Below are 17654 nucleotides of genomic sequence, written 5' to 3' on the forward strand. Positions count from 1 at the left end.
TGTATGGAAGGTTGTCAGTGTTGTATGGTAGATTGTCAGTGTTGTATGGAAGGTTGTCAGTATTGTATGGGAGGTTGTCAGTGTTGTATGGTAGATTGTCAGTGTTGTATGGTAGGTTGTCAGTGTTGTATGGTAGGTTGTCAGTGTTGTATGGAAGGTTGTCAGTGTTGTATGGGAGGTTGTCAGTGTTGTATGGTAGATTGTCAGTGTTGTATGGTATGTTGTCAGTGTTGTATGGTAGGTTGTCAGTGTTGTATGGTAGGTTGTCAGTGTTGTATGGTAGGTTGTCAGTGTTGTATGGAAGGTTGTCAGTGTTGTAGGGGAGGTTGTCAGTGTTGCATGGGAGGTTGTCAGTGTTGTACGGTAGGTTGTCAGTGTTGTAGCGGAGGTTGTCAGTGTTGTAGCGGAGGTTGTCAGTGTTGTATGGGAGGTTGTCAGTGTTGTATGATAGGTTGTCAGTGTTGTATGGTAGGTTGTCAGTGTTGTATGGTAGGTTGTCAGTGTTGTATGGTAGGTTGTCAGTGTTGTATGGTAGGTTGTCAGTGTTGTATGGTAGGTTGTCAGTGTTGTATGGTAGGTTGTCAGTGTTGTAGGGGAGGATGTCAGTGTTGTATGGGAGGTTGTCAGTGTTGTAGGGGAGGTTGTCAGTGTTGTAGGGGAGGTTGTCAGTGTTGTTTGGTAGGTTGTCAGTGTTGTATGGGAGGTTGTCAGTGTTGTATGGTAGGTTGTCAGTGTTGTATGGTAGGTTGTCAATGTTGTATGGGAGGTCGTCAGTGTTGTATGGTAGGTTGTCAGTGTTGTAGGGGAGGTTGTCAGTGTTGTATGGGAGGTTGTCAGTGTTGTATGGGAGGTTGTCAGTGTTGTATGGGAGGTTGTCAGTGTTTTATGGGAGGTTGTCAGTGTTGTAGGGGAGGTTGTCAGTGTTGTATGGTAGGTTGTCAGTGTTGTAGGGGAGGTTGTCAGTGTTGTATGGGAGGTTGTCAGTGTTGTATGGGAGGTTGTCAGTGTTGTATGGTAGGTTGCCAGTGTTGTATGGTAGGTTGTCAGTGTTGTATGGTAGGTTGTCAGTGTTGTAGGGGAGGTTGTCAGTGTTGCATGGTAGGTTGTCAGTGTTGTAAGGTAGGTTGTCAGTGTTGCATGGTAGGTTGTCAGTGTTCCATGGTAGGTTGTCAGTGTTGTATGGTAGGTTGTCAGTGCTGTATAGGAGGTTTTGTCAGCGTTGTATGGTTGGTTGTCAGTGTTGTAGGGGAGGTTGTCAGTGTTGTATGGTAGGTTGTCAGTGTTGTATGGTAGGTTGTCAGTGTTGTATGGTAAATTGTCAGTGTTGTATGGTAGGTTGTCAGTGTTGTACAGATGGTTGTCAGAACTGTGAGGCTGTCAGAACTGTGAGGCTGTCAGAACTGGGAGGCTGTCAGAAGTGTGAGGCTGTCAGAAGTGTGAGGCTGTCAGAAGTGTGAGGCTGTCAGAAGTGTGAGGCTGTCAGGAGTGTGAGGCTGTCAGAAGTGTGAGGCTGTCAGAAGTGTGAGGCTGTCAGAAGTGTGAGGATGTCATAAGTGTGAGGCTGTCAGAAGTGTGAGGCTGTCAGAAGTGTGAGGCTGTCAGAAGTGTGAGGCTGTCAGAAGTGTGAGCCTGTCAGAAGTGTGAGGCTGTCAGAAGTGTGAGGCTGTCTGAAGTGTGAGGCTGTCTGAAGTATGAGGCTGTCTGAAGTGTGAGGCTGTCTGAAGTGTGAGGCTGTCTGAAGTGTGAGGCTGTCTGAAGTGTGAGGCTGTCTGAAGTGTGAGGCTGTCTGAAGTGTGAGGCTGTCTGAAGTGTGAGGCTGTCAGAAGTGTGAGGCTGTCAGAAGTGTGAGGCTGTCAGAAGTGTGAGGCTGTCAGAAGTGTGAGGCTGTCAGAAGTGTGAGGCTGTCAGGAGTGTGAGGCTGTCAGAAGTGTGGGGCTGTCAGAAGTGTGGGGCTGTCAGAAGTGTGAGGCTGTCAGAAGTGTGAGGCTGTCAGAAGTGTGAGGCTGTCAGAAGTGTGAGGCTGTCAGATGTGTGAGGATGTCAGAAGTGTGAGGCTGTCAGAAGTGTGAGGCTGTCAGAAGTGTGAGGCTGTCAGAAGTGTGAGGCTGTCAGAAGTGTGAGGATGTCAGAAGTGTGAGGATGTCAGAAGTGTGAGGCTGTCTGAAGTGTGAGGCTGTCTGAAGTGTGAGGCTGTCTGAAGTGTGAGGCTGTCTGAAGTGTGAGACTGTCTGAAGTGTGAGGCTGTCTGAAGTGTGAGGCTGTCTGAAGTGTGAGGCTGTCTGAAGTGTGAGGCTGTCTGAAGTGTGAGGCTGTCTGAAGTGTGAGGCTGTCTGAAGTGTGAGGCTGTCTGAAGTGTGAAGCTGTCTGAAGTGTGAGGCTGTCAGAAGTGTGAGGCTGTCAGAAGTGTGAGGCTGTCAGGAGTGTGAGGCTGTCAGAAGTGTGGGGCTGTCAGAAGTGTGGGGCTGTCAGAAGTGTGAGGCTGTCAGAAGTGTGAGGCTGTCAGAAGTGTGAGGCTGTCAGAAGTGTGAGGCTGTCAGAAGTGTGAGGCTGTCAGAAGTGTGAGGCTGTCAGAAGTGTGAGGCTGTCAGAAGTGTGAGGCTGTCAGAAGTGTGAGGCTGTCAGAAGTGTGAGGCTGTCAGAAGTGTGAGGCTGTCAGAAGTGTGAGGCTGTCAGAAGTGTGAGGCTGTCAGAAGTGTGAGGCTGTCAGAAGTGCGAGGCTGTCAGAAGTGCGAGGCTGTCAGAGCTGCGAGGCTGTCAGAACTGCGAGGCTGTCAGAACTGCGAGGCTGTCCGAGCTGCGAGGCTGTCAGAACTGCGAGGTTGTCAGAACTGTGAGCCTGTCAGAACTGCGAGGTTGTCAGAACTGCGAGGTTGTCAGAACTGTGAGCCTGTCAGAACTGCGAGGTTGTCAGAACTGCGAGGTTGTCAGAACTGTGAGCCTGTCAGAACTGCGAGGTTGTCAGAACTGCGAGGTTGTCAGAACTGTGAGCCTGTCAGAACTGCGAGGTTGTCAGAACTGCGAGGTTGTCAGAACTGCGAGGTTGTCAGAACTGCGAGGTTGTCAGAACTGTGAGCCTGTCAGAACTGCGAGGTTGTCAGAACTGCGAGGTTGTCAGAACTGTGAGCCTGTCAGAACTGCGAGGTTGTCAGAACTGCGAGGTTGTCAGAACTGCGAGGTTGTCAGAACTGTGAGCCTGTCAGAACTGCGAGGTTGTCAGAACTGCGAGGTTGTCAGAACTGTGAGCCTGTCAGAACTGCGAGGTTGTCAGAACTGCGAGGTTGTCAGAACTGCGAGGTTGTCAGAACTGCGAGGTTGTCAGAACTGTGAGCCTGTCAGAACTGCGAGGTTGTCAGAACTGCGAGGTTGTCAGAACTGTGAGCCTGTCAGAACTGCGAGGTTGTCAGAACTGCGAGGTTGTCAGAACTGTGAGCCTGTCAGAACTGCGAGGTTGTCAGAACTGCGAGGTTGTCAGAACTGCGAGGCTGTCAGAACTGCGAGGTTGTCAGAACTGCGAGGCTGTCAGAGCTGTCAGTGCCACACAGAACTATGACAGTGTTTGATGTTGGTGTTACAAGACTGGTGAAGGGGGCGTTGCTCCCCTACACCTCCCCCTTCCCTCCCTCCCCCCTTCAACCCCTACCTCCTCTCTCTCACTTCTGTCTTTGATCGTTTCCCCTCTCGTCTACATCTGTCTACATCTGTCTACTTCCTGTTGTACATCTGTCTACATCTGTCTACTTCCTGTTGTACATCTGTCTACTTCCTGTTGTACATCTGTCTACTTCCTGTTGTACATCTGTCTACTTCCTGTTGTACATCTGTCTACTTCCTGTTGTACATCTGTCTACATCTGTCTACTTCCTGTTGTACATCTGTCTACTTCCTTTTGTACATCTGTTTACATCTGTCTACTTCCTGTTGTACATCTGTCTACTTCCTGTTGTACATCTGTCTACTTCCTGTTGTACATCTGTCTACTTCCTGTTGTACATCTGTCTACTTCCTGTTGTACATCTGTCTACTTCCTTTTGTACATCTGTCTACATCTGTCTACTTCCTGTTGTACATCTGTCTACTTCCTGTTGTACATCTGTCTACTTCCTGTTGTACATCTGTCTACTTCCTGTTGTACATCTGTCTACTTCCTGTTGTACATCTGTCTACTTCCTGTTGTACATCTGTCTACTTCCTTTTGTACATCTGTCTACATCTGTCTACTTCCTGTTGTACATCTGTCTACTTCCTGTTGTACATCTGTCTACTTCCTGTTGTACATCTGTCTACTTCCTGTTGTACATCTGTCTACTTCCTGTTGTACATCTGTCTACATCTGTCTACTTCCTGTTGTACATCTGTCTACTTCCTGTTGTACATCTGTCTACATCTGTCTACTTCCTGTTGTACATCTGTCTACTTCCTGTTGTACATCTGTCTACATCAGTCTACATCAGTCTACATCAGTCTACATCAGTCTACATCTGTCTACATCAGTCTACATCAGTCTACATCAGTCTACATCAGTCTACATCTGTCTACATCAGTCTACATCAGTCTACATCTGTCTACATCAGTCTACATCTGCCTACATCTTCTACATCTGTCTACATCTGTCTACATCAGTCTACATCTGCCTACATCTTCTACATCTGTCTACATCAGTCTACATCTGTCTACATCTGTCTACATCTGTCTACATCAGTCTACATCTGCCTACATCTTCTACATCTGTCTACATCAGTCTACATCTGTCTACATCTGTCTACATCTGCCTACATCAGTCTACATCTGTCTACATCAGTCTACATCTGCCTACATCTGTCTACATCAGTCTACATCTGTCTACATCAGTCTACATCTGTCTACATCTGTCTACATCTGTCTACATCAGTCTACATCTGCCTACATCTTCTACATCTGTCTACATCAGTCTACATCTGTCTACATCTGTCTACATCTGCCTACATCAGTCTACATCTTCTACATCTGTCTACATCAGTCTACATCTGCCTACATCTTCTACATCTGTCTACATCAGTCTACATCTGCCTACATCTTCTACATCTGTCTACATCAGTCTACATCTGTCTACATCTGTCTACATCAGTCTACATCTGCCTACATCTTCTACATCTGTCTACATCTGTCTACATCAGTCTACATCTGCCTACATCTTCTACATCTGTCTACATCAGTCTACATCTGCCTTCATCTGCCTACATTAGTCTACATCTGTCTACATCTGTCTACGTCTGTCTACATCTGTCTACATCTGTCTACATCAGTCTACATCTGTCTACATCAGTCTACATCTGTCTACATCTGTCTACATCTGTCTACATCTGTCTACATCTGTCTACGTCTGTCTACATCTGTCTACATCTGTCTACATCTGCCTACATCTGTCTACATCTGTCTACATCAGTCTACATCTGTCTACATCTGTCTACATCTGTCTACATCTGCCTACATCTTCTACATCTGTCTACATCTGTCTACATCTGCCTACATCTTCTACATCTGTCTACATCTGCCTACATCTGTCTACATCTGTCTACATCTGTCTACATCTGTCTACATCTGCCTACATCTGTCTACATCAATCTACATCAGTCTACATCTCCCTACATCTTCTACATCTGTCTACATCTGTCTACATCTGTCTACATCTGCCTACATCTGTCTACATCAGTCTACATCAGTCTACATCTGCCTACATCTGTCTACATCTGTCTACATCTGTCTACATCTGTCTACATCTGCCTACATCTGTCTACATCTGTCTACATCTGTCTACATCTGTCTACATCTGCCTACATCTGTCTACATCTGTCTACATCTGTCTACATCTGTCTACATCTGTCTACATCTGTTTACTTTCTGTTATACATCTATCTACTTCCTGTTGTACATCTATCTACTTCCTGTTGTACATCTATCTACTTCCTGTTGTACATCTATCTACTTCCTGTTGTACATCTATCTACTTCCTGTTGTACATCTATCTACTTCCTGTTGTACATCTGTCTACTTCCTGTTATACATCTATCAACTTCGTGTTATACATCTATCTACTTCCTGTTATACATCTATCTACTTCCTGTTATACATCTATCTACTTCCTGTTATGCATCTATCTACTTCCTGTTATACATCTATCTACTTCCTGTTATACATCAATCTACTTCCTGTTATACATCTATCTACTTCCTGTTATACATCTATCTACCTCCTGTTATACATCTATCTACTTCCTGTTATACATCTATCTACTTCCTGTTATACATCTATCTACTCCCTGTTCTACGTCAATACTTGATCTATCGTAGAGAAAAAAAAAAGTTAATTTTGTGACCTGGCGTGAGAAAATACGAGAATTTTGTGACCTGGCGTGAGAAAATACGAGAATTTTGTGACCTGGCGTGGGAAAATACGGGAATTTTGTGACCTGGCGTGAGAAAATACGGGAATTTTGTGACCTGGCGTGGGAAAATACGGGAATTTTGTGACCTGGCGTGAGAAAATACGGGAGTTTTGTGACCTGGCGTGAGAAAATACGAGAATTTTGTGACCTGGCGTGAGAAAATACGGGAATTTTGTGACCTGGCGTGAGAAAATACGGGAATTTTGTGACCTGGCGTGAGAAGATACGAGAATTTTGTGACCTGGCGTGGGAAAATACGGGAATTTTGTGACCTGGCGTGAGAAAATACGGGAATTTTGTGACCTGGCGTGGGAAAATACGGGAATTTTGTGACCTGGCGTGAGAAAATACGAGAATTTTGTGACCTAGCGTGAGAAAATACGGGAATTTTGTGACCTGGCGTGGGAAAATACGGGAATTTTGTGACCTGACGTGAGAAAATACGAGAATTTTGTGACCTGGCGTGAGAAAATATGGGAATTTTGTGACCTGGCGTGGGAAAATACGAGAATTTTGTGACCTGGCGTGAGAAAATACGAGAATTTTGTGACCTGGCGTGGGAAAATACGAGAATTTTGTGACCTGGCGTGGGAAAATACGAGAATTTTGTGACCTGGCGTGGGAAAATACGAGAATTTTGTGACCTGGCGTGAGAAAATACGAGAATTTTGTGACCTGGCGTGGGAAAATACGAGAATTTTGTGACCTGGCGTGGGAAAATACGAGAATTTTGTGACCTGGCGTGAGAAAATGCAAGAATTTTGTGACCTGGCGTGGGAAAATATCAATGTATTGAACATTTCGTCATTTTTAGTTATATTGAGACTTAAAAAATAATTCAAAAACGCTAAAAAAATACGAAATATCAATACTTTCTTTTTTAATAATAAGATTTTATATATTTTAAAAACATTGCGATTAAAAAAAAGTTGAATATCACAGTATATAGAAAAATGTTGCTAATTGTAATTCTATTTGGCATTTTGAGGGCATTTTGAGGGCATTTTTCGTCATATTTCAAAAGTATATCGACATTGCTACTGGTTCGTAACGTTACGTTGCTACTGGTTCGTAACGTTACGTTACTACTGGTTCGTAACGTTACGTTACTACTAATTCGTAACGTTACATTACTACTGGTTCGTAACGTTACGTTACTACTGGTTCGTAACGTTACGTTACTACTGGTTCGTAACGTTACGTTACTACTGGTTCGTAACGTTACGTTACTACTGGTTCGTAACGTTACGTTACTACTGGTTCGTAACGTTACATTACTACTGGTTCGTAACGTTACGTTGCTACTGGTTCGTAACGTTACGTTACTACTAATTCGTAACGTTACATTACTACTGGTTCGTAACGTTACGTTACTACTGGTTCGTAACGTTACGTTACTACTGGTTCGTAACGTTACGTTACTACTGGTTCGTAACGTTACGTTACTACTGGTTCGTAACGTTACGTTACTACTGGTTCGTAACGTTACGTTACTACTGGCTCGTAACGTTACGTTACTACTGGTTTTTAACGTTACGTTACTACTGGTTCGTAACGTTACGTTGCTACTGGTTCGTAACGTTACGTTACTACTGGTTCGTAACGTTACGTTACTACTGGTTCGTAACGTTACGTTACTACTGGTTCGTAACGTTACGTTGCTACTGGTTCGTAACGTTACGTTACTACTGGTTCGTAACGTTACGTTACTACTGGTTCGTAACGTTACGTTGCTACTGGTTCGTAACGTTACGTTACTACTAATTCGTAACGTTACATTACTACTGGTTCGTAACGTTACGTTACTACTGGTTCGTAACGTTACGTTACTACTGGTTCGTAACGTTACGTTACTACTGGTTCGTAACGTTACGTTACTACTGGTTCGTAACGTTACGTTACTACTGGTTCGTAACGTTACGTTACTACTGGCTCGTAACGTTACGTTACTACTGGTTTTTAACGTTACGTTACTACTGGTTCGTAACGTTACGTTGCTACTGGTTCGTAACGTTACGTTACTACTGGTTCGTAACGTTACGTTACTACTGGTTCGTAACGTTACGTTACTACTGGTTCGTAACGTTACGTTGCTACTGGTTCGTAACGTTACGTTACTACTGGTTCGTAACGTTACGTTACTACTGGTTCGTAACGTTACGTTACTACTGGTTCGTAACGTTACGTTACTACTGGTTCGTAACGTTACGTTGCTACTGGTTCGTAACGTTACGTTACTACTGGTTCGTAACGTTACGTTGCTACTGGTTCGTAACGTTACGTTACTACTGATTCGTAACGTTACGTTACTACTGGTTCGTAACGTTACGTTACTACTGGTTCGTAACGTTACGTTACTACTGGATCGTAACGTTACGTTGCTACTGGTTCGTAACGTTACGTTACTACTAATTCGTAACGTTACATTACTACTGGTTCGTAACGTTACGTTACTACTGATTCGTAACGTTACGTTACTACTGGTTCGTAACGTTACGTTACTACTGGTTCGTAACGTTACGTTACTAGTTCGTAACGTTACGTTACTACTGGTTCGTAACGTTACGTTACTACTGGTTCGTAACGTTACGTTACTACTGGCTCGTAACGTTACGTTACTACTGGTTTTTAACGTTACGTTACTACTGGTTCGTAACGTTACGTTACTACTGATTCGTAACGTTACGTTACTACTGATTCGTAACGTTACATTACTACTGGTTCGCAACGTTACGTTACTAATGGCTCGTAACGTTACGTTACTACTGGCTCGTAACGTTACGTTACTACTGGTTTTTAACGTTACGTTACTACTGGTTCGTAACGTTACGTTACTACTGGTTCGTAACGTTACGTTACTACTGGTTCGTAACGTTTCGTTGCTACTGGTTCGTAACTTTACATTACTACTGGTTCGTAACGTTACGTTACTACTGATTCGTAACGTTACATTACTACTGGTTTGCAACGTTACGTTACTACTGGCTCGTAACGTTACGTTACTACTGTTTTTTAACGTTACGTTACTACTGGTTCGTAACGTTACGTTACTACTGGTTCGTAACGTTACGTTACTACTGGTTCGTAACGTTACGTTACTACTGATTCGTAACGTTACGTTGCTACTGGTTCGTAACGTTACGTTACTACTGGTTCGTAACGTTACGTTACTACTGGTTCGTAACGTTACGTTACTACTGGTTTGTAACGTTACGTTACTACTGGTTCGTAACGTTACGTTACTACTGGTTCGTAATGTTACGTTACTACTGGTTTTTAACGTTACGTTACTACTGGTTCGTAACGTTACGTTACTACTGGTTCGTAACGTTACATTACTACTGGTTCGTAACGTTACGTTACTACTGGTTCGTAACGTTACGTTACTACTGGCTCGTAACGTTACGTTACTACTGGTTTTTAACGTTACGTTACTACTGGTTTTTAACGTTACGTTACTACTGGTTCGTAACGTTACGTTACTACTGGTTCGTAACGTTACGTTACTACTGATTCGTAACGTTACGTTACTACTGGTTCGTAACGTTACGTTACTACTGATTCGTAACGTTACATTACTACTGGTTCGTAACGTTACGTTACTACTGGTTCGTAGCTTTATTTTACTACTGGTTCGTAACGTTACGTTACTACTGGTTCGTATCATTACATTACTACTGGCTCGTAACGTTACGTTACTACTGGTTTTTAACGTTACGTTACTACTGGTTCGTAACGTTACATTACTACTGGTTCGTAACGTTACATTACTACTGGCTCGTAACGTTACGTTACTACTGGTTTTTAACGTTACGTTACTACTGGTTTTTAAAGTTACGTTACTACTGGTTCGTAACGTTACGTTACTACTGGTTCGTAACGTTACGTTACTACTGGTTCGTAACGTTACGTTACTACTGGTTCGTAACGTTACGTTACTACTGGTTCGTAACGTTACGTTACTACTGGTTCGTAACGTTACGTTACTACTGGTTCGTAACGTTACATTACTACTGGTTCGTAACGTTACGTTACTACTGGTTCGTAACGTTACGTTACTACTGGTTCGTAACGTTACGTTACTACTGATTCGTAACGTTACGTTACTACTGGTTCGTAACGTTACGTTACTACTGATTCGTAACGTTACGTTACTACTGGTTCGTAACGTTACATTACTACTGGTTCGTAACGTTACGTTACTACTGGTTCGTAACGTTACGTTACTACTGGTTCGTAACGTTACGTTACTACTGATTCGTAACGTTACGTTACTACTGGTTCGTAACGTTACGTTACTACTGATTCGTAACGTTACATTACTACTGGTTCGTAACGCTACGTTACTACTGGTTCGTAGCGTTATATTACTACTGGTTCGTAACGTTACGTTACTACTGGTTCGTAACGTTACGTTACTACTGGTTCGTAACATTACATTACTACTGGCTCGTAACGTTACGTTACTACTGGTTTTTAACGTTACGTTACTACTGGTTCGTAACGTTACATTACTACTGGTTCGTAACGTTACATTACTACTGGCTCGTAACGTTACGTTACTACTGGTTTTTAACGTTACGTTACTACTGGTTTTTAAAGTTACGTTACTACTGGTTCGTAACGTTACGTTACTACTGGTTCGTAACGTTACGTTACTACTGGTTCGTAACGTTACGTTACTACTGGTTCGTAACGTTACGTTACTACTGGTTCGTAACGTTACGTTACTACTGGTTCGTAACGTTACGTTACTACTGGTTCGTAACGTTACGTTACTACTGGTTCGTAACGTTACGTTACTACTGGTTCGTAACGTTACGTTACTACTGGTTCGTAACGTTACGTTACTACTGGTTCGTAACGTTACGTTACTACTGGTTCGTAACGTTACGTTACTACTGGTTCGTAACGTTACGTTACTACTGGTTCGTAACGTTACATTACTACTGGTTCGTAACGTTACGTTACTACTGGTTCGTAACGTTACGTTACTACTGGTTCGTAACTTTACGTTACTACTGGTTCGTAACGTTACGTTACTACTGGTTCGTTACGTTATTACTGATTCGTAACGTTACGTTACTACTGGTTCGTAACGTTACGTTTCTACTGATTCGTAACGTTACATTACTACTGGTTCGTAACGTTACGTTACTACTGGTTCGTAACGTTACGTTACTACTGGTTCGTAACGTTACGTTACTACTGGTTCGTAACGTTACGTTACTACTGGTTCGTAACGTTACGTTACCACTGGTTCGTAACGTTACGTTACTACTGGTTCGTAGCGTTACGTTACTACTGGTTCGTAGCGTTACATTACTACTGGTTCATAACGTTGCGTTACTACTGGTTCGTAACGTTACGTTACTACTGGCTCGTAACGTTACGTTACTACTGGTTCGTAACGTTACGTTACTACTGGTTCGTAACGTTACGTTACTACTGGTTCGTAACGTTACGTTACTACTGGCTCGTAACGTTACGTTACTACTGGTTCGTAACGTGTCAGCAAGCAACCCACACTCGTGCGTTTTATATGCCGGAATATACAGTAGTTCATTGAAAATGGTTTAAGGTATACTGGTTCAAATGAAATGTAAATTCTGGTTGAATGCAATTGTAGCAGTAGTTGTGATTTTAAGTTGAACATGAATATTCTACAATACCGACACGATGAACAATTAGACACTTGTGCAACATCTGGGTATCTTTATTGTAGACGTTTCGCCCTCCAGTGACTTTAAGATAAGATAAGATAAGATTTCGTTCGGATTTTTAACCCCGGAGGGTTAGCCACCCAGGATAACCCAAGAAAGTCAGTGCGTCATCGAGGACTGTCTAACTTATTTCCATTGGGGTCCTTAATCTTGTCCCCCAGGATGCGACCCACACCCAGGTACCTATTTGCTGCTAGGTGAACAGGACAACAGGTGTAAGGAAACACGTCGAAATGTCTCCACCCGCCGGGAATCGAACCCGGGCCCTCCGTGTGTGAAGCGGGAGCTTTAGCCACCAGGCCACCGGGCCTGGTGTGTTAGGTAAGACACATATGCAACAGTTAGGTATCTTTATTTCGAAACGTTTCGCCTACACAGTAGGCTTCTTCAGTCGAGTACAGAAAAGTTGATAGAAGCAGAAGAGACTTGAAGACGATGTAATCAGTCCATCACCCTTAAAGTTTTGAGGTGGTCAGTCCCTCAGTCTGGAGAAGAGCATTGTTCTGTTGCATATGTGTCTTATCTAACAACCTGTCGGTATTTTATACCATTTTAATGTTCGATTTTATCAGTACAGATTCCAGGACATAATGGAGAGACTGTACAACTATATACAAAAGAGGAGGTAATTAGTCCCTCAGTCTTTGAGTTGGCGTAGAGTCTTCCAGACTACGGTGGTCTTCACCTACTCCGAGATTGAGGGACTGATTACCTCGTCTTCTGTATGTAGTTCTACAGTCTTCCCATTATGTCCTTGTACTGATAAAGTCACTGGATGGCGGAACGTCTACCAATAAAGATACCCAGATGTTGCATATGTGTCTAATTCTAAATAAAAGGTATTTATTTAAGAATGAGTCAGCACAGTGGAGACAGTTTCCTAATTACAACACGTTCGTAAATTGCACCACTGACTTGCGTTTACTTACGTGTGTCTGTGGTGATAGTCAGGAATAGTTTTAGGAATGTGGTTAATGTTGTGAGAAGAGGTTAGTACCTTGACTAATTAGCCTGATTTTCTTAAACAGTTCTCGCCAGGCATGAGAAGAGAAGAGAGGGGAAGGAAAGGGAGAGAGAGAGAGCAGAGGTACAGGTAGGAGATGAGGAAAGGTGGAAAAGGAAAGAGGAATAATGGAACATGGGCAACAAGAGAATAAGAATAAACGAGATGTGAAGCATCAGTGGAGAGAGAGAGAGAGCAGAGGTAAAGGTAGGAGATGAGGAAAGGTGGAAAAGAAAAGAGGAATAATGGAACATGGGCAACAAGAGAATAAGAATAAACGAGATGTGAAGCATCAGTGACATACATAGTGGCATCAGTGATGTGACCCACCTGGAAGTGGACATGCCCATGCCAATCTGTCCACAGGACACAGAGGTCGGCACCCGTCAGCTGACCTCGGTCCGAAAACCCGACCGCCAGCCAAGGTTGAGAGGCGCGTCCTCTGGAATGGACTTCGAACTTCACTTCCTCGCTAGGGTAGTCTAGCCGCCAGAAGAGGTGGTGGGTGTCGTTGAAATCAAGAGCCACGTCGTAGATGGGGGACAAGTCAGGGTGGATGGGGGAGGCGCAGACTGCGGCCGCCAAAAGAAACAGCAGGATGCGTGAGGTTCCACTACGGCTCCACGTTCTTCGGGTCTCCATGACGGAATGATACCGATGGGGCGGTTGTGTCAGCCTGGAAGGTCTCTGGGCGTATTGCGCATGCTGCTTGTGGGCGCTTACCCCGCCCATATTTCCTTTCCCACCCCGCCCACTTCCCTCTTGTCTTGAAGTTACCTTTTCCTTGATATTAACCTTGATAATTGATACCGGAAAACTGATTTTTAAGACACGTTTCCCGTCAATAGGTCTATAGGGTTTTTAATTCGACCAGTTGGCCGAGGTAGAACCAGGCAGTTGCAGGAGTAGAGAGTGGGGACAGAGCCTTCGCTTCTCTACTTGACTCTTACACTTACACTGAAAATTTTGTAGACGTTTTGCTATTAAGGGGCTGTATCAGTCCTTCAAGACTGAGGGACTGATTACCTTATCTTCTAAATAGTTCTACGGTCTTCTCATTATGTTCTTGTACTGATAAAGTCACTGGAGGGCGAAACGTCTGTAAATAAAGATACCCAGATGTTGCACATGTGTCTAATTCTTCATACTGTAGCTCGGCTGGTAGCGAACTTAACTCATACAGTGAGTATCCGCGGTTCGATCCCCGGTACAGGTGAAAACAATGGGGCTTTTCCTTACACCTGCTGTCCCTGTTCACCTAGCAGTCAGTAGGTACCTGGGTGTTAATCAGCTGGTGTGGGTGGCATCCTGGGGACAAAATTAACCTAAACTGCAGAAAATACTCTGCATACCAAGGGACTTTCTATATAATATGTCACTGGTGTGAGCTATGGTCTGTATAAGTTGTATCTTGTACTGGTAGAAATAAAGATTATTATTATTATTATTATTATTATTATTATTATTATTATTATTATTATTATTATTATTATTATCTTCCAGGTAAACTCCAGATAGGTGGGTGCTGATGGAGTTTGTACGTAGTAAGCGGGTCTGAGAGAGCAACGGTAACCATGGTGATTCTGGTGAAGCATCACGGACCCTGAGTCACCATGAAGCCTGGTCACAGACCGGGCCACGGGAGCGTCGACCCCCGAATCCATCTCCAAGGATCCACAGGTATAGTTACCAACTGGTGCACTCAGAACTGCGGCTTTGACTAGGTGCTACACGTCCCTTGTCAAAATTCATACACAGTTTCATGACTAGGTAAGGCTGGCAGGAGCCGAGAAAAAGGCTTCGAGAAAGGTGTTTTGAATTTCTTCCTGAAGCCTTTTAAATATTCCACTTTCCCTACAACACCATCCATTATTTTTTTGCCAATATTTTAATGCATAATATGGTATACAAGACCTGAAAAATCTAGTCAATCCTCTCTCTCTCTCTCTCTCTCTCTCTCTCTCTCTCTCTCTATATATATATATATATATATATATATATATATATATATATATATATATATATATATATATATATATATATATATATATATATATATATATATATACATTTTCTAAGGTCAGGGCGAAGGTAATAGTGGTGGTCCATATATACAAACACATCCACAAAACAGAGTGGTATTAAGCGAATGTAGTATAGCGACTGACCAGGGATCGAACCCTTGGTATTTACTAAGCCTTCCAGGGATCGAACCTTTGGTATTTACTAAGCCTTCCTGGGATCGAACCCTTGGTATTTACTAAGCCTTCCAGGGATCGAACCCTTGGTATTTACTAAGCCTTCCAGGGATCGAACCTTTGGTATTTACTAAGCTTTCCAGGGATCGAACCCTTGGTATTTACTAAGCTTTCCAGGGATCGAACCCTTGGTATTTGCTAAGCCTTCCAGGGATCGAACCCTTGGTATTTACTAAGCCTTCCAGGGATCGAACCTTTGGTATTTACTAAGCCTTCCAGGGATCGAACCCTTGGTATTTACTAAGCCTTCCAGGGATCGAACCCTTGGTATTTACTATGGTATAGATGAACTGGTTTTGTTGGGTATAGCATAGTGTTGGTGTAGTTAAGTCAGGGAGATGGGGTGACTTTTAACTAGAACTCTTGAGTGGCAGGTGGGAGACCTTTCGCTGGCTCGAGCAATGAAGTCCAGATCCTGGGGACCTTCGTGTGAACTGCCTTTTTGCATAGTGTGAGGCGTTAGTTTGATATGTTTATGATGCAGCCCATACCCATCCTGTGAGCGGTAGTCACCACATACCCATCCTGTGAGCGGTAGTCACCACATACCCATCCTGTGGGCGGTAGTCAAAGGGTTACAGAGATGTGATGAATGGTTTGAAAAACCGACAAGTTGAAGATTGAGACACTTATGCAGCATATGGGAATCTTTATTCAGGAAACGTTTCGCCACACAGTGGCTTCATCAGTCCAATACAAAGAGGAAGGCGTAAGTAGAGAAGGAGTATGAGGTAATCAGTCCCTCAGCCTGGAGTCGATGTGTTCAGTCCATCAATCTTGTACATTCTACAAGATTGATGGACTGAACATATAGACTCCAGGCTGAGGGACTGATTACCTCATACTCCTCCTCTCCTTACTCCTTCCTCTTTGTATTGGACTGATGAAGCCACTTTGTGGCGAAACGTTTCCTGAATAAAGATTCCCATATGCTACATAAGTGTCTCAATCTGGTTACAGAGATGCATAATGGGTCCAGGGACTTTATCTCAACATTACAGAGGTGCATAGTGGGTCCAGGGATGGTATCTCAACATTACAGAGGTACATAGTGGGTCCAGGGACTGTACCTCAACATTACAGAGGTACATAGTGGGTCCAGGGACTGTACCTCAACATTACAGAGGTACATAGTGGGTCCAGGGACTGTACCTCAACATTACAGAGGTACATAGTGGGTCCAGGGATGGTACCTCAACATTACAGAGGTACATAGTGGGTCCAGGGACTGTACCTCAACATTACAGAGGTACATAGTGGGTCCAGGGGCTGTACCTCAACATTACAGAGGTACATAGTAGGTCCAGGGACTGTACCTCAACATTACAGAGGTACATAGTAGGTCCAGGAACTGTACCTCAACATTACAGAGGTACATAATGGGTCCAGGGGCTGTACCTCAACATTACAGAGGTACATAGTGAGTCCAGGGACTGTACCTCAACATTACAGAGGTACATAGTGGGTCCAGGGACTGTACCTCAACATTACAGAGGTACATAGTGGGTCCAGGGACTGTACCTCAACATTACAGAGGTACCTAGTGGGTCCAGGGACTGTACCTCAACATTACAGAGGTACATAGTGGGTCCAGGGACTGTACCTCAACATTACAAAGGTACATAGTGGGTCCAGGGACTGTACCTCAACATTACAGAAGTACATAATGGGTCCAGGGACTGTACCTCAACATTACAGAGGTACATAATGGGTCCAGGGACTGTACCTCAACATTACAGAGGTACATAATGGGTCCAGGGACTGTACCTCAACATTACAGAGGTACATAGTGGGTCCAGGGACTGTACCTCAACATTACAGAGGTACATAGTGGGTCCAGGGACTGTACCTCAACATTACAGAGGTACATAGTGGGTCCAGGGACTGTACCTCAACATTACAGAGGTACATAGTGGGTCCAGGGACTGTACCTCAACATTAGAGGTACATAGTGGGTCCAGGGACTGTACCTCAACATTACAGAGGTACATAGTGGGTCCAGGGACTGTACCTCAACATTACAGAGACACATAGTGGGTCCAGGGACTGTACCTCAACATTACAGAGGTACATAGTGTGTCCAGGGACTGCACCTCAACATTACAGAGGTACATAGTGGGTCCAGGGACTGTACCTCAACATTACAGAGGTACATAGTGGGTCCAGGGACTGTACCTCAACATTACAGAGGTACATAGTGGGTCCAGGGACTGTACCTCAACATTAAAGAGGTACATAATGGGTCCAGG

At 43.7% G+C, this 17654-nt stretch overlaps 2 protein-coding genes across 2 annotated transcripts in view; one reads left to right on the forward strand and one right to left on the reverse strand.

The window, feature by feature from the left end:
- The window catches only part of Tbh (Tyramine beta hydroxylase), a 76245-nt gene extending 62456 nt beyond the window's left edge, over window positions 1–13789 (reverse strand). The window contains exon 1 of the mRNA XM_053799751.2: window positions 13478–13789. Coding sequence (XP_053655726.2) covers window positions 13478–13789 — 312 coding nt within the window. The remainder of the gene's footprint in view (window positions 1–13477) is intronic.
- Window positions 1–17654, forward strand: part of LOC128704641 (protein zyg-11 homolog B) — a 203544-nt gene that overhangs the window by 61860 nt on the left and 124030 nt on the right. The window contains exon 3 of the mRNA XM_053799749.2: window positions 14651–14827. The gene's annotated coding sequence lies outside the window, so the exon portion shown is untranslated. The remainder of the gene's footprint in view (window positions 1–14650; window positions 14828–17654) is intronic.

This window comes from Cherax quadricarinatus, chromosome 100 (genome assembly GCF_038502225.1).
Source record: "Cherax quadricarinatus isolate ZL_2023a chromosome 100, ASM3850222v1, whole genome shotgun sequence".
NCBI lineage: Eukaryota > Metazoa > Arthropoda > Malacostraca > Decapoda > Parastacidae > Cherax > Cherax quadricarinatus.